Source organism: Centruroides vittatus, unplaced genomic scaffold (genome assembly GCF_030686945.1).
Source record: "Centruroides vittatus isolate TY-2023 unplaced genomic scaffold, ASM3068694v2 contig_904, whole genome shotgun sequence".
Taxonomy (NCBI): Eukaryota; Metazoa; Arthropoda; class Arachnida; order Scorpiones; family Buthidae; genus Centruroides; species Centruroides vittatus.
In genome coordinates, this window is record NW_027122594.1 from 1,013,124 (window position 1) to 1,032,244 (window position 19,121).

The 19,121-nt window shown below is 30.2% G+C and overlaps 1 protein-coding gene across 1 annotated transcript in view; it reads left to right on the plus strand.

The window, feature by feature from the left end:
• LOC136984108 (UNC93-like protein MFSD11) overlaps window positions 1–19,121 on the plus strand; it is a 61,366-nt gene that overhangs the window by 25,465 nt on the left and 16,780 nt on the right. The window contains exons 7-10 of the mRNA XM_067281032.1: window positions 5,046–5,083; window positions 5,502–5,567; window positions 14,783–14,905; window positions 14,996–15,164. Coding sequence (XP_067137133.1) covers window positions 5,046–5,083; window positions 5,502–5,567; window positions 14,783–14,905; window positions 14,996–15,164 — 396 coding nt within the window. The remainder of the gene's footprint in view (window positions 1–5,045; window positions 5,084–5,501; window positions 5,568–14,782; window positions 14,906–14,995; window positions 15,165–19,121) is intronic.

Below are 19,121 nucleotides of genomic sequence, written 5' to 3' on the forward strand. Positions count from 1 at the left end.
ATAATAAGCTAAATATAATTCTTACAAAAAGGAGATGATTTTTAAAAATGTATATTATAGTCACTTAATTACTGCTACAATAATATAGTGTGAAATGGATGCGCTGTTACGTCATTACTGCGACAGTAGCACATATACTACATCACAGAAGTATCCTGACACCTATAAGACGTTATAAGATACCTAGGAGTTTTTTAGGTATAACTCATTTCTCACATGAAATAGGAAAAAAAATAATGACAGATCTGAAATCCTCAACTTTTTTACACTAGAAAAAATATTTAAATATGCAAAAAACATCAATCGAAAAAAGAAATATAATTTTATTTTAAACTTTGAAAATTTTATGACACAAAGATATCCAGAAACAGGAAATAAATAATGAAAAAAAACTAAGTTTTATATGCTTAATAACGAGTTGGACCTCCTTTTGCCCTGAACACTGGTAGTCGGTCGTCAGTTTGTACATCACCAACAGACTGGCCACGTGGAATTCTCTAGGTTTTCTTAACAGTAGTAACAGCTAAATAGGTGGTGATGTTTTTAAGATCAGGTATATTTGTTATTGATTCTGTTCTGATGGTTTATTCAATGTTCAGTTGGGTCAAGGTCATGTGATTGTGGTGGCCACTTTTATACGGTGCATATCAAGAAACTCTTTTACCGATTTTGCAGAATGCCTCGGATTATTGTCACGAAAACAAACCCTCACTGTAACTTTAATTTTCTTACCGATTTATGAACATTTTCATTTAAAATCTGTTTATACACATATTGATTCATTATTTCATCAATGAATTCCAGAGTTCCAGCACTACTTGCAGACATACAACCTCAAACTAGCTCTGAACCACCTCCATATTTCACTACAGGATTCAGCTTTTTCATTTTTAAAGATTTTTCAGATTTTCTTCATACTTTTAGGCGACCATCTGAACCAAAGACATTGAATTTGGATTTGTTCAACCACAAAACTGAGTTCCAAAATGTTATTTTGTATAAAACTCTTTTGCAAACTTTATCAGCAAGAAAAAAATTAGCAAAAAAAGGTTAAACAGTTTTTTCTTAGTTGCATAATTTTCGCAGTTTAAAATAAAATTATATTTCTGTTTTTGGCATATTTAAATATTTTTTCTAGTGTAAAAAAGTCTGAGGATTTCAGATCTGTCATTATTTTTTTCTATTTCATATGAGAAATGAGTTATAACTAAAAGAACTTTTGCATGTTATAGCTGTCCAGATGCTTTTGTGACATAGTGTAGAACATGCCTGCGTGGAGTAGTGGTTTTCTCCTGTGCATCATACTTCTCCTGTTAGTAATAGTCATGCTGATTATGTATCTAACTCTGTTCAGGGGAAAATATTTGAATTGAAATAATGTGACTTACAGATCAAACTAGACATTTGTTATAGTTAATATGGGCATCCTGCTCTTAAGCTTTCCATATCTGGTCTCAATTGTTATTTATCTAACTTTGTTCTCAAGATTAAGATAGGACAGACAGCAGATGGACAACAGTGTGAATTTTTAGGTCTACAAATGTAGCCCACTAAGTACCCTCCAGTTACTGAGTGGATAAAACCACTGAACACTGGTAGTCGGTCGTCAATTTGTACATCACCAACAGACTGGCCACGTGGAATTCTCTAGGTTTTCTTAACAGTAGTAACAGCTAAATAATGGCCAGCTTTACATAAAAGTCTTTCTGGGATGCATTCTCTTTGGCAGATTGTTCATGTGTCACATTGCTGTAACCAAATAAACAAAATCAATTCTAATAATTTTTTTATAAACACAATATTTGTGAGGATATACTAAACTACCAAGAAACCTGGACACCCACCCTTCTCGATTTCATCTCCCCTTATTAACTCATAAACCCATTGCCCCAAAACTTCCTTCACTGATACTGCTTAAAGATATTCTAACATTCAGCCAAATTAATGTATGTGCAATGATTTTAAGGCACAAAAGTAGAGCTCAAAGTCTTTTTCTGTGCTGATGTTTATTTTTCCTATTTATTATCATGGCGACATTACTTCATTCAAAATTTCTTGTAGCTGTAATCTGCGTAATGTGCACTTTATTCACATTTTGAGACTTACTGTTAAATCTGCTTCCAGTAATATTATGCCACAAGTTTCAAAAGTTTCTTTAGTAAGATGTTTTTGCCGAGCTCTACTTTTTTAATCTTGTTTCACCAGTTTTTTTATGGGATCACATAAAAGCAATTATTCCCAAATTTTTACGAGAGTTTTTTTATTTAAACAAGTTTTATATGAAGTCTTTCGGACGTTAAGGTTAGCAACTTCGATTACATGCGGGGCCATCACAACCTATCCGACATGGATCACTTTTCAAATATTAATAGTAAACCTATATTAATCAATAGTAGTTGACCATTCTCTCTTCTGGGAGGAGGTCAACTACTACTTTTGGTTGAATTAACTTCAACTTTCTTCTGCAACAGTCCCTTCTTCCTATCAACAGACCCAGCGGTATGGTGACATTCAAATTGGAAAATTACATAATACAAGGTTACTGGCCAGCACAAAATATGTTGTAAGTGGTTTTTGAGGGTGTTGAGTTTAAATATTTGGTCTATATTTTGTGTGTGTTATATGAATAACAAATGTTACTGTAATATAAAACTTTAAAACAAAACAAAAACTAAATACATTTTTGTGGGTGTTGTACAGAAGTATTTGATTTTGCCATCCAATTTTGATGGTCCCAAAAGGTGACAAAAACAATGGATGAGTGTATGCTAAAGTACAATGACATTTAAATTTAACATTAGTGTAAAATTACAAGGTACTAAATACTGTTAACAATGTAAAATGCTTTAATAATGTGGCATTGTAAAAACAATGCCACATTATTAAAGCATTTTACGCAATTAAACCATTTTACGCTAATTTTATATGATAAGAGCTTTTAATGCTCTTATCATATAAAATTAAACATTCTTTTATTAGAAATACATTTATAGCTTTTAAAATCTGTGCACAAAATACATTTGACACTTCACATGCTTTCGATGATGTTACCAAAATAAAATCAACAGGAAGTGTTGAGGTGACATGGTGACTTGTATAGACAAGATCGATTGTGGATCTGCGAATGGATGTGTGCAAGTATGTTATCTGGAACAAGTATTACGTTAAAGTATCTTAAAAATAGAATGCAATTAAAGTAGGCAACTCTGTCATTGAATTTGGGTAATGCTAGTCTAGTTCCAGATAGATTACTTGAATTAGTAGCAAGTAAATTACTTAGTTTATTAATTAAGAAACAAACTTTAGATAAAACTAAAGTTATATTATGCAAAATGGATGGAGCTGCTAATTATTTATAAATACAGTCAAACATGTTTTCAAATGGCTCACTTTTGAACTCAGAATTGCACCAGTTGCAGAACAAGCTACTTGACAAGAGCCAGCCACAGATTAGAGGGACACAGATGGTTGACTCTCTCTATTTCCTGTGTTAAAGAAAGTTAATGGCTCGATTGATCAATGACAGGACTAATGATTCAGAAGGCACCAAGATTGCTCGCATCATTAGACATGACACAAATCATTAACGAAATTGCTATTTAAACTAGATTTCAATGCACATGCAAGAAAGATACCACTGCCATTTTTTGGTACATGCCATGGTTGAATTTATCAAATCAAATTAATATAATATTATATATATAATATAATATAATATATAATATTAAATAATATTATATTAATAAATATTAATATAATATTTAATACAGTAGACCCCCGTGTAACACTGCAGATATGTTTCGTGTTATATGAATTCCATGTTGTACGAGTCACTTAAATACACGAACCAATCACAGCCCGGCACGTGTGCAGTTTAGCGGCTACGGCTGTTTGAAAGGTTTTCTTCCATAAAATTAATCGATTCTAAACAAATTTGACTCGACATCTCCAAATCACATATAATTTTTTGGGAATAATCCATATAAAGTATGCTATAAACAAAAAATTGTAGGAAAGACGCCATTGCTTAAGCTTGTTTTCGTCGCGGAGCAGCTCATTGAACGGCGGACGCGTTTCCCAATAAGTTATTCTTTCTGCGAAAAATTTGCCGAACTTTGGAGACACGATTAATAGAAATATAATTTTTATGGCCGTTAAATAATAAATGGTTTTTAGTAGGTCCGCTGCTCGTTTAAACTCGACGGTTTGTGCAATGTCTGCTATTGGTTCAGATTCAACCAGTCTTGTCGCGACACGAGTTGGCGATGACATTTTACCATGTTATACAAGTCTCTTTTAGCGTATTATACGAACACGATCACAATTTTTTCGCCATGTTATATGAATCCGTGTTATATGAACCCATGTTATAGGGGGTTCTACTGTACATTATTATATTATATATAATATTACAATACTTTTGTAGGCATTTTTATGCATAAAAAACAGAAAAAAAAGGCTATTTTGGGGGTCACAAACAGATTAATCCATTTTTTATTGTTTCTCATGAAAAATTTGTTTTGGTTTAGAACAACTTTTAGAAATGAATCATATACAGTCTGTTTTTGAGTATGGAAACTATTTATATTACATATATCTTTAAGGATTACACAAATTATAAATTGAGTATTTTCTTTACAGAAGTTTAAAAGATTTAATAATAGCTATCTGAATACTATAATAATTATTTTCTAAAGTTTCAATAACTTTTTATTTTTTTTTCCCTCTACAAAGCATGTAAATTTTTCTATTTTTAATGCATTTCAGTCAAACACTTTAATTTTTCAAAAGTAAAATGATTAAGCTTCAATTGTTGGTTGATCCGGTTTGAATCATTAATATGATTTTATTATTATTTTTAATAAAATAATACTGGTTTGTTAAAGTATTCTTTTAGAACAACATTGTATTACTTTTTCATTTCAAAAGCATTAAAAAAATAATCATTTAGCTCTATAATACAATGTAAATTATTGCGATGTAAATATATAATTTTATTTAATAAATTTCATTCCATCTTGATTTAATTATACATTTAATTTCAGTGATTCCTCTGACAATGAAGGACCAATTAGAGCATTCGGTAACCTGATTTTTGCATTAATTTTTATATATTTAATGAGTTTACAACTGAAACTAGTAAATAGTATTTATTCTATAATTAATTATATATAAAGTGGGATAATTATTGCTAAGTGACCAGTATTTCATTAATGATTTTATAAATAACGAGAAACTATTTTCTGCGGATGAACAAGATGCAACCAGTTCTTAATTGACTGAAGTGGGTTTAAACCAATAAACGAAAGGGGATGTGTCTTGGTTTGTTTAGTAGGTGCCAACTTACAACAAATAGACTATAATGATCTTTAGAAGATGGGTTATAGGAACCAAAAAGTGCTAGGATAAAAACAATGTAAAGTCTATAAACACAACATTTTGAGTAAATAAATTCATATGTTAAATATAAAAATTTTTATATTATAAATATTTATTTTCAGTGAGAGCCTTTCGACTTTTTAAAACCTTAGATATGATATTACTGAGCATAACATTTTTTTATACAGGTAAGGGTAATATATAAAATCTAATCAATTTTTAGCATTATAAATACATAAGCTCTATATATTTATAAATAGAATAGTTTGTGTTTTTTGGAAATTTCGATAAAAATATTATACTCATGCCATTAACAAGATCTAAGGATATACTATTCCTCCAACTCTTCACTTTTTACTTAATTTCATATTTTGCGTTTTATTATCTAACATCATTACTACTTACCAAAGCAACTGTGCTTTAGTTTGTTATGCTTCAAAACTGAAATACTTCGTTAAATGAAGACAAACAACCAAAATCAGCACGAATTAACTCAAAATAGTACTTTACTAACATTTTCATCTGTTCGTGATAGATATCTTCAGGTAAAATACATACAACACAGAACTAATTGAACAAATTAAAATTGAATACCTATTTGATTTAATTTTAATGCATTTTACCTGAAGATGTCTGTTACAAACAAATGAAAATGTTACTAAAAAGCTATTTTGAGTTCATTTCTGTTGGTTTTGTATGTTTGTCTTCATTTATGTACTTTAGTTTACGAGAAATATTTAATCATTGAACTTTTGAAGTAATCAGAATAGGAAGAACTGTTGAATTTATTTCTATTTTCAACTTGTCAAATATTCTATTATACAGATGAAAACAAAGCATTTACTTGATAGTTATCAACATTAAAGCTTCTATTATTAATACAAACGAGAAGATTTTGACAATAATTTCTTAAAACCGTAATATGAGTAACTAGAATTGTAATCAATAAATAACATTAATTGTATTATTTTATTTTAATTTCTTTATATAACACATTAAAATATAATATTTAATATGTAGGATGTCCTCTTAATCATCTATATGAGACAAAAGAGATATTTCCAGCATTGGTTACTTTAGGTTAGGTTAGGTTACAGACTGCAGTGGACACAAATATACCAGATATTATGTCACTATGATGTGCATCTGTTCAGTTGATATCTGCAATCTGCACAATGTGCAGAGATGCTGTACAGCAATTTGAATGGTGCAACATAATTGATGAACATGTTAAATTTATGGCATGATAAACTGCAACTCTTCCAGCACATTTTATGGACCACAAAGCACTTTTTCCCAGAATGGAGCATATAATTGTCACAGTATGCACCACAATTCGCATGATGTACATGTCTCCAAATACATTTTACCCTAAAAATTTGGTGTGGAGTTTGGAGTGAGCAGCCTCTTGGTCACATACTCATTGATGGCATTCCAAATAGTAACTGATATTTGAACATCCTATACATGAGAGTGGACAAATGAGTTGATGAATTGTCACTGGCAAACTATGGTTACTTTGCTACTAGCACAATGATGCACCAGCTCACTTCCAGACAGATGTACATTTGTGGCTTGCAGAGTGGTTTGGCAACCACTGCATAGAGCAACACAGTCCTATTCCCATAGTCACAGGGAACCAAATCTACAGGGGTCGAGTCTAGGGAACTCCCCAGACCCCTGTAGATTATCTCAAGGGGTTGCCCGAAAGCATTGGCATGCAATGTCTTCCCAGCAGCATTGCACTGTATGGAATTGGAGAAATGCAAGTGCAAGGCCCATAAAACAGTAACATCAGGAATGCTAAGTGCCACCTATACATCTATATCTTTGTATTTATTTATTTATTTATTATGTATTGTATTAGACATATTTGTCCATTACAAGGGGAAATACATTAGTTCAAACATTGTTATTAGTATGCAAATTACAATATAATGAAATTTTACAATATACAAAAATATAATTATTGTGTTGGCCAATAAGTTTGTGTGGTTTTTACCAATGAATAGAGTTAAAAACTTCAATCACACAGGGATACATTAATTGTATATGTAGACTTTATTATTGTATACGGTGGAAATGTATTTCGGATCTGTTATCCCCTCTTCAGTCCTTATTACAGACAAGTCAAAAGGCCCGATGCAGGCATCGGGGCATACTAAATTACAAATAAAAATAACAATATACTGAGTGTTATACTGTAAAAATATAAATTAAATATAATTAATTAATTTAAATAATAGCTAGGGGTGCCCCTAATGGCCGTTTTTGGCATACCATCACAGAATGACAGAGACTACCCATTTTTTCAGCTTTATATAGTAGATCTTACTAAAACAAATATCGATATTAACACACATGGTTTACTTAAAATATTTAAGAGCATTAAAAATTAGAATAAGGGAACATTTACTTGCAATAAAATATACTTGCACCAATTCAGTGGTTGCCGTACATTGTAACCAGGAAGGTTGCGAGGTCTCACTAGATCAGAGGTCGCCAAAGTGATCGATATCGACCCCCAGGGGTCGATTATCAAGCTTAGGCTAAGGATCAAGCTTATCCATCTCACTGATTGTCAGTTACAAAAATTATTATTAACAAATATACGATAAATGAAAAGCAAATGCAAAATTAAAAGAAATGTATTAAAATAGTAAGTGCTTGGTTTTGCTTGTAACACAAACTTTTTGGTCTGGGTCGATGTGAGGTTTCGAAAACTTGTAGGGGGTCGACGATCAAAAAAGTTTGGTGACCCTTGCACTAGATGACGATAAAATTCTCAAAAAGAGAAAAAATATTATTAAAAGGAAACTGTGTGAACATTTGGAAATTATTAAAATAGAAAATAAAATGAATTTAAATGAAGGTATAGCCATTAGTGAAATCTCGCAACCACTTCTACATAATTGGTAGAGTCCATTGGAGATCCCTTTCCACCCTCTGTTTATAATACACAATGTCAATTTTGTTGATTCTCATACAGTGTAGTTTATGATTTTATGGTGGTTTAAAACCTTTTAATTTCAAGTTTTTTATAAAGGTTTTTCAAACCCAATTTTATAACAGTTCATTTATTTTATTTACTTAATTTTTTAAATCTTATCAATTGTATTTTTATCCATATACAGGTATAGGTATCCTTTGTACAACATGATACTTCTATAACACATTTTTGCTCTAACACGGTTAGGAAATCCTCTGTACAAAATTTCACAATTTTTAAGTGCAAATTCTGTTATTTGATATTTTTTATGTGAGTAAGCACACTTGTCGTCTCAAATTTGCACATGGAGTTTACAATATTGAAATTATTAATTTCTTTTGTGCCTTTCGTCAGATTTACTTTAATGAAAACTGACAGTGCAATGTTTTTCTTCCTTGTTGATAGGAAACCGGGTGTCTGTGTCGTCGTCGCTTTCAGACTTCAACATTTAAGACTGTCGTCGCGTTTTGTTTTTATTCATTAATCTTCGTTTTCTGTAAAGTTTATTTAAACATTTTTAGGTAAGTGTTATTAAACTTTTTTTAGCCTTAGAAAAGTAATCATTCATAAAAATGACAAATGAAATACAACGGTATCTTGGTATTCAAACACAAACTCTAGAAAAAATTCTCTCGGTACTCGACCGAACAATGTGACCTGTTAGAACAAATTTTCAATTAATAACTTATTTTTATTTTGTCATCTATAAAAATTTTTTGTGATAAAAATAAGTAAGTAATTTAAAAATAAAATGAAATCCTAGAGTTGCCTATCTTGGTGAGACAAAATTATAAAATTATACTTGATCCAGATTTTTTTTCTTTTACTTAATGTATGTGGAATGCAAGCATCATGTTTTGCAACCATTCCATGTCAATAAAGAGTTTCAACAATACCAGTCTGTGACACATTAAAATTTTTTGGAGGTTTACGACTTGTTATTCATCAATTTTTTATAACTTTTTCTGCAATTTTTCTTCGTGGACAGCTTTAGAGTGCCCCACACATTTTGTATCCAGTAGTTCAAAATTTAGGTGCATCTTTCCTACGTGCATTATGAATATTTTTTATAGTTTGTTCAGCACTACATCTTTTCTGAAACTCAAAAGGAATAACATGCCCAATATACTTTTTATTTGAAGACATTACAACAAAATATGAAGTAAAAAGTTTAAAATAAGCTTCTAAACAAAGAATTCAATCTCACTATCAGTAATGTATTAAATTTCCCAGAAGTTATAATTAAATTGCACACCCAAGTTAGGTAATGACAACTGTTAAAAATATTCAAAAACTTTTTGTTTAATCCAATAAAATTAATACAGATTAATACAAATTCCATACACAATACAAAGTGGCATACTTTGCCACTTTGTATTGTGTATGGAAACATTTCTTTTTTTAATAATTTAAGCATTTTATGCATATAAACTTTTTGTTAAATTTGTGGTAAATATTAGTTAAAATACCTTTATAAGTGTATTTTACAGGATCTGAAACGGATTAATCTAAGTACTGACATTATTCTCTACGGGAAAAATTTGTTTGGTATTTGAACAGCCTTCTAGAACAAATGAAGTTTGAGTACTGATTATCACTTTATTTCAATTATGTATGTGATACGTGAAATGTTAATTTATTTTTATATATATATTTATTGGTAAAACTATGTCTGATAGAAATAAAAAGTATCTCGTAAAAGGCATTTCATTTCACTAGAATTAAAAGTACAGATTTTGGATTGTCTGAAGAAAGGAGAAAAATATCATATATATATATATATATATATATACATATATACATATATACATATACACTGTATTTTAAATTAAATAAATTAAAAATATGATTAAAAATTGCATTCCAACATTGTGATGATGTCACAATAAATAATTGTTCGTTTATTATTTATTCATTTTAATCAAGGTTTTTTCATACATCCAGTTTAATTGCTCACTTTTAAATAATTGAATACTGTAAGTAAAAAAATTTTTGTAAATATTTTAAGTAAACCGTGTGTATGAAGTAATTTAATATCAATATTTGTTTTAATAAGCTCTGTAATGAGGACTAAAGACAAGTTAACAGAACCTGAAATGCATTTCCTCCATATACGATAATAAAGTCTACATATTAAAATTTATAAATGAGGATGTTAGTTTGTTTGTTTGCTTACCTATGTTAATTTTTGTAGTTATATAAATCAAATACTATAATATAGGGTTAGAAGTACAAAATAAGCTAATAACCTTAATGTTCGTTCTTATTTTTTCCCAGGCAACGCTGGGCTTATCTACTAGGTCAATTAATGTAATCCCTGTATGATTGAAGTTACTAAAAAAAGCCAAAATTTTGATTTAGTAAATTAAAATATATCATTTACTATTAATCTATTATAACGTAATTTGATACTTCTATCACTTTTTAAACATAATTCATTAGCATAGAATCTTAATTTCTATTTAATCATTCTAGTAACTATAGAATAATCATTTATAAAAATATTAGTACCTTTTAAATTTTTCATACGCTTATAAATTTTTATTTTCTGGCTTTATCAGCTTAGGCATAACTAGTCTTTTTTTGTAATTGGGAAAGCTTACCAACTCTATAAGCCTTCTTAATATTTACTTCAGAAACTTTTAAACTATCTTTAAATAAATTTTGCACCAAAACTACAGCATCACTTCTGTTATCTGGAAGATCAGAAATTACAATTGTTGTTATTTTTTTTTTTTTTTATCTTTTAACTTTAACAATCTATCAAATAAGTTTAGACAACAGTTTTTTCTTCAAATGATTTACTATTGTTTAAATTAGAATAACCATTTTTTTCGTCCTCTTCAAGTACTGAAAGTTGAAACTCCAAGTCTACAAGTACCGCATTGATGTTTTCCATCCGTGCCTGGATATTTGACAGTCATTCCACAAGAATTCGTAATTTATGATTAGAAGAAATTTGTAATTTAAGCAAAAAATGAATACTTTCCTGAACATCAATTTCTTTTTTAGCTTGAGTATATGAAAGAATCAATTGTTCTGTCTGGTCAGTTGTAATCCTTTCACCTTCATTCTGAGATTGCATTCTTACATTTCTAGCAAACGAATCTTGAGAAACTGACGTGAAAGTTTTTCTTTTCTCAAGCAATGTATTAGCCGTAAGTTTCAGAAAGAAAAATCACTAAATCCAAAATTACAACTGTTAAATTTCTTCACCAGCAACAACAATAGACAAACAGCATCCCATTATACCCTCTGTATTGTTGCCAAAGACAGTCATTTAGAACATGGCTAAAAAGATAAAGCTCATTTTTTGTATAAATTTTTGAAATGTCATTATGCTTTATGATCAGAAATTATAATTTTTGATTGATTATAATCAAAGAGAATGAATAAAATCAAATTATTTTAGTGCCAGAACAAGCATACACTATATGCTTATACTCATGCAATGCTGGAAAGAACTTTTCTCTCTCCATAGAGGCTAACATATTTTAACTTAAATTGTTATATTCATTTTAACATTAAAACATCTACTTGACATCTACTTTTGTCGCATAATTTAAATATGAATGAACTGATTTTAGCTTGAACTAAATATGTTCTGTAATCAGAAAAATCATTGAAATTTGATCTCCATAGTGTTTTTTCTTCCCCAAGATCTTGTGTATGATTTAAGATCATCTGGTTGACAGACATGACAATTGAAAAATAAACAATACAGTTATAAACTTTGAATGACAACAAACAACTAACAAAAGAATGGCAATATACTAAGTAGCTGGAGGAAGGGGAAAGAAGGAGGATGAGAAGATATGAGAAAGGACCCACTGAGAATGATGACAAACCTGAAATATTTGAGTTTTCTATTAAAACTCTTAACATAACTGAACTAATCAAATTAATACTTTTCTCATTAAAAAAGTGAGAACACACGTGATACGAACTGCGTGTAAAGGTAACAGAGTTGTTTAGATATGTTTTTATGGTATATGTGCCACATCACTTAAACCCAAACATAATTTAAACATCAACTTTTTAAAGGAGTGGAAAAGAATGAGAAGAGAAAATCTGATATTGGCAAGGAATATGGAATATTGACAAACAATAAAACATGCAGAAAACTAGTTTAATTTTTTGAGAACAGATTTCTATTACCCATTTGCACCAAGAAATTTTAATCAAATCTTTCATTTCATAATTGCTTTTAATAATGACTGAAAAAACAGGATTTGAAAAATTAAGTCAGAAATATGTACCTGTTCAGAAACATTTTAAAAGAAAAAAATATATACTTAAATATGATAACAAGTAACACTAGTAAATCTTACTGGAGTTAATATACTAAATAAATAAATGCCACCTTTAACTATCCAGCAAATTGTTTAATAAACAAAAATAAAAACGTTTTCAACCGTTTTTAACGGCCTTCTTCAGTTAACAAAAGAATACTAAAAATAGAACACAAAGAATTAAATATGAAAAACATGAACAGCGCTTGCGTAAATGTAATTAAGATGCGCATCAAGATTAACGACAAATAAATAAATAACATACAGTAAAAATAACATAAAAATATAACATAAGAAATAAATATATATAATAGCAAATACATAATAATAAAAAACATGGCTGCAAAGGAGTAACATCAGATAACTATATGCTATTCATGTATGTTACTGTAAAACGATTTCCATGCATTTGATAACATATGTGCATCTCTGTGATTAATGCATCCTGTTCTCAATTGCGCTTTATGTATTTCTAGTTTCTAGAGGTGCCCGATCGTATGTTTTTTGGTGGTAGCTCTGATAATGGAAGCCTGATCCCACAATACGTTAATTTCTTGTTGTTTGGCAAAAGACGCTAAAACTGTAGTGTCAGTGTTTCTACTAACAGAGTATTTGTGTTCTTTTATCCTTTGCTCTAAATTCCGTCTAGTTGCTCCTACATAAACCAGATCTGATCCAAAACGATGGTCCTTTAATGGTATAGCGTAAATTCCCGCCAAAGAGTTCTGTTCTTCTTTCTTCTTATCATTTATTAATAATTTGTAAACCATTGGATTTCATCGATAGATGATATGCAGCTTATTAATGTTAGCAATTTTCTTATGCATTTTGTTTAGAAATGGATAATAACTGAGTACCATTCTTCGTCTACTGTCAAGTGCGGGAGAATGTTTAGAATGGTTCTGGAATGTTGCGATAAGTTTTTCTATGATATTTCTTTGGTAACCCTATTTTGTTGCTGCCTTGAGAATGTAATCCAATTCTTTGTAGGTATCAGTGGATCCCAGACATATCAAGTAGGAAGCATTCCGGTCTTGGATTAAAAGAGCTTACACTCATTGTATGAACATTTGCGATACCTACAAAGAATTGGATTACATTCTCAAGGCAGCAACAAAATAGGGTTACCAAAGAAATATCATAGAAAAACTTATCGCAACATTCCAGAACCATTCTAAACATTCTCCCACACTTGACAATGGATGAAGAATGGTACTCAATTTTTATCCATTTCTAAACAAAATGCATAAGAAAATTGCTAACATTAATAAGCTGCATATCATCTATCGATGAAATCCAATGGTTTACAAATTATTAATAAATGATAAGAAGAAAGAAGAACAGAACTCTTTGGCGGGAATTTACGCTATACCATTAAAGGACCATCGTTTTGGATCAGATCTGGTTTATGTAGGAGCAACTAGACGGAATTTAGAGCAAAGGATAAAAGAACACAAATACTCTGTTAGTAGAAACACTGACACTACAGTTTTAGCGTCTTTTGCCAAACAACAAGAAATTAACGTATTGTGGGATCAGGCTTCCATTATCAGAGCTACCACCAAAAAACATACGATCGGGCACCTCTAGAAACTAGAAATACATAAAGCGCAATTGAGAACAGGATGCATTAATCACAGAGATGCACATATGTTATCAAATGCATGGAAATCGTTTTACAGTAACATACATGAATAGCATATAGTTATCTGATGTTACTCCTTTGCAGCCATGTTTTTTATTATTATGTATTTGCTATTATATATATTTATTTCTTATGTTATATTTTTATGTTATTTTTACTGTATGTTATTTATTTATTTGTCGTTAATCTTGATGCGCATCTTAATTACATTTACGCAAGCGCTGTTCGAGTTTTTCATATTTAATTCTTTGCGTTCTATTTTTAGTATTCTTTTGTTAACTGAAGAAAGCCGTTAAAAATGGTTGAAAACGTTTTTATTTTTGTTTATTAAACAATTTGCTGGATAGTTAAAGGTGGCATTTATTTATTTGATAACAAGTAACTGTTAAGTTTAGGAAAACTAAATATTTAACTGTGATACCTAGTTTCATGCAATTCTTTGATGATGATGATTTATTTATTTATTTATTTATTTAGGATTAGAGTTGTCATTTTTTAGCAGCGTATACGGCACGTGCATTGGTTTCACGAAACATTTCGATGATGCCGCAAAGTACGTTGGCATATCTGGAATATTAATCGGTGCCGGAGAAATCACAGGTAGATATAAATTACACCATTAAGTAATTATTTATGTAATTTACAAATGTGTGTATATAACATAATAATTAATATTACTTAATGCTATAGGAGGAACAGTATTTGGTTTATTTGGAAAGAAAACTAATAAATTTGGAAGGGATCCAGTTGTTCTACTTGGATATGTTATCCATATGATCACGTTTTTCGTAATATTTTTAAATCTTCCTCCTTCTTCACCTATGAATTTTAGCACCGAACCGACTTACATTAAAAGCAAGTAGGTTGAAATTTAATGATATTCTTTATTTAATTTTTTTACTTTTAAATTAAAAAATATGGGATAAATAAATTGTGGGTATAGAACCATAAGTGACAAACTGTGAATCTGTAATTATCAGAAAATATGATTTGAAAATTAGACCAACCAAAAATTTGATATTTTACATAATTATTTGGAATTTCACATATCTGCTTATGGTTCCAAATAGAACATACTGAATATAATGGGAATACTCTGTTTTCGGCCTCCACTAAGGCCTTCTTCAGGTTGAGAACTAAATGTCATCCCCCTCCAACACTGTAAAAGGTTTTTTGTCGGTGACTTTGTGTTACTCAATGCAGTGTTAACAATAGAAGACATTTATTGAATACTCTGTTATTGAAAAACTGCAAAATTTAGAGTTATCTATCCACTTATAGTTCTATACTCACAAAATTATATTTCTTCAAGAAATAATTTGAGAATAAAACTTAGAAATATTTGTTAATCGCATCATATATTCTTGGAGTTTTCATAATATATATATATATACAGTCAAACCTGTTTTTATGCGGGGGATAGGGACCGCATTAAAAAAAACGCATAAAAAAAATCTCACGAAACTTCACGAATGGCTGTAAATAATAGTTTTCGCGACACAATTAAAAAATATTTTTTTTATGCGGTCAACAGGGACCGCATAAAAAAAGTCTCACATAGAAAATAACTCAAAACCGTACGAAATAGAATTTATTGACAACAGATGTCAGCACTTGACTGCATCGTCTGGTCTATCGTCTGTTTTACATATTTTTGTCCAGGTGGTGTTTTGTTGACTTAAAAAGTAAATTATTTCATTTTTCGCATATTCATGCAATAATATTACTATAATAAGTGCATTTATGCTATAATAAGTTTATTTAGCTATAATAAGTCAACGTAAGACATGACGAATCGCACGAGACTAGTCGCCAACTATACCGCACAAATTAAAAATTCGCATTAAAAAAATCGCACATAAAAAGAGCGCATAAAAACAGGTTTGACTGTATATTTTATATTTTAGTGATTTAAATAATGAAATCATAAACTACCTTCTTTTAGCTAAATCATCGGATGTTAATGCTTAAGTGATAATGTAAAATATGTGAAAATGATTTCATCAAGTGCAAAAGTGCAAAATCCTCAAATTGTTTTTAAAATTTTCATTATTAATAATTAAACACAGTCAACTGTATATTATTCGTGGTAGTCCACGAACAAGATCAATTATAATGCCGCCTAAAATAATCATTCATCAAACTGAGTATGTTCCATTTTCACCAATGGGGATAATGAAAACACACAATAATTTATATTTGAATAAAGTAATTAGAATTATCGTGTTTTTTTTATTATTATTTTGCAAGTTTCATTAATATTTTCTTTTTACGCTATTAAATATGAAGTTGTTATAGTGTGGAAAAAAAATCACATTTTATCAATAATTGCTTAGTTCACCAAACTCTTCATTAACTATTGTCTATATTAATTTCTGGTTTAATTGGAACATTTTCAAAAGCTTTCAGTATCTAGCTAAATGTTTGCTGTCGACATAAGTGTTTGTAGTGTTTTTCACAATTTGTTTTATTTATTTTGATAATTAAGATAATTTCATAGGCAAGAAATATCTTTCCACAATAAACGATATAACATTCCTTCAAAAGCATACAAAAACATTATAGAAAACATGTAATACTATAATATATTATAATTCACAATAGATAAAATCAGATAAAAAGTACTTATACTAAAGTTAATAATATTTAAATTTAACATTAGTCTAAAATTACAAGGTACTAAATACTGTTAATAATGTAAAATGTTCCAATAATGAGGCATTGTTTTGTATGCTTTCATATATAAATTATACATCCTTTTATTAGAAATATATTTATAACTTTTAAAATCTGTTTGTGAAATACATTTGATACTTTATCTACAATGTCACCGAAATAAAATCTATAGGAAATATCATCGTGATTTATACAGACAAGATTGATTGTGGATTTGCCGAATGGATGTGTGCAAGTATGTTATTTGGAGCAAGTATTCCATTAAAATATTTTAAAAATAGAATGCAATTAAAGTAGGCAATTCTTTTGTTGAATTTGGGTAATCCTAGTCTAGTCCTACATAAGTTGGTGTAATTTGCAGCAGGTAAATTATTTAGTTTATTAATCAATAAATAAACTTATTTTATATGAAAAGGATAGAGCTGCTGATGCCCATATGAAGACACATTAATCATATTGAAAGTATATATGAAAAATTGATCTTAAGTCAGTTTGATGAAATAGTTTGATAACGTCACCATTATGTTCCCTAATGGATGTTTAGCTGTTTTATTTATATGAAGCCAAAAATTAACTCGCTATCAAATACGATACTCAGGTTATCTACAGATTGAACATACATAAAATTAATGTCATATAATGTAAATGTAGGCAAATGTAAATTTTGAACGTAAAAACAAATGGCAACTGTTTTAGTGATATTAATTGCTAGATTTAATGTTGGTAAGTTAGGACAAGGTTTGAAAGATCATCTTGCAACAGATTCAAATTTTTATTAACTAACATTATCTCAGTTGCATATGTAGACAATATAAAGGAGCATTAGCATAAGCTATAAAAAATGAATAGATCACCTTGTAACTCCAGCAATAGATTTAATAATAAATCATAATGTTTTTGATGTAATAGTATAGGTCTTCTTCGGTGAAATATGCCATTTAAAATAAAAGAATATAAGCATATCAAATTCAATGGAAATAATTATAAAAAAATTAAATAGTTTTTCTAAAGAGAACAATCATAGGGGAGAAATTAACATTTAATAATTACAAATAATAATCATATAATAATAATAACCTCTCCCATGGTCACCACCTGGTCGTGGTGGGAGAGCCCAGTAATTTTACTGATCCATAGGGCAATGCAGGCTGGAGCACAAGCTCCTGGTAGGGACACCCATGCCAGTAAGGTCTATGGGGAGAAATGAAGCTAAGAGTGACCACACACCCACATTCTGTGGAGATATGTATCATGGTAGTAACCAGATCTAAATGTGATACCGGCTCGGACGTCGCCCGGGTTAACAAGGTCCGCGTTCGTGGGTTAGGCAGAGGCTCACGTTCGAAAAATAGGCCACAGTCTCCCTTGGTTACCGGTGGCGAAAGCAGCACCGGCCCAAGCATGGCTACTGCAATGCCCTCAACAAATGTGAGGAACCAACCCAGCCTTGGTGTTTCTGTGGCAATGCATCCACAGACCACAAAGGCTGGAAAACCACGCCAACGGATGAAATGGACAGTAGAAATGAACGAGTTTATCATCCGTACTTATTACACGATCACAAAACTTGAAACAAACATGACAGCATACAGACAACAACTACACCATAAATTCACACAACAATATCCTCACCTCACTGTCACTGAACAAAGGGTTGTTGATCAAAAAAGAACAATTATACACAACAACCTTATTCCACAAACAACACTTGAACTTATCAAACAACAGGTTGCTGATCAAATACATCAACAGACAGAAACATCTAACATTAATGAAGATCATGTAACCTGTCAGGATAATCCAGCAACAAGCATTGATAATAACACACATACAACAATTACCACTAATGATACTACAGACACTTCCTCGTCCATCACTGATAACATAGACATGGATTTAGTTAATACGCTCTCACTTATATTTCAGGAAACACTCACTAAATATACAGGCACAGATCCCACACAACGACCACGAATACCAAAAATCAACACGTCAAAGGAAGTAGGAAAAACACTAAATTATGTAAACACTCACTTACTACCACACTACATTCATTCAATTTCTACACTCGCAGACATTCATACATTAGTTTATGCTGGGGCAGTCACAGTAGTGACACACCATGGACTGAAAGTACAAT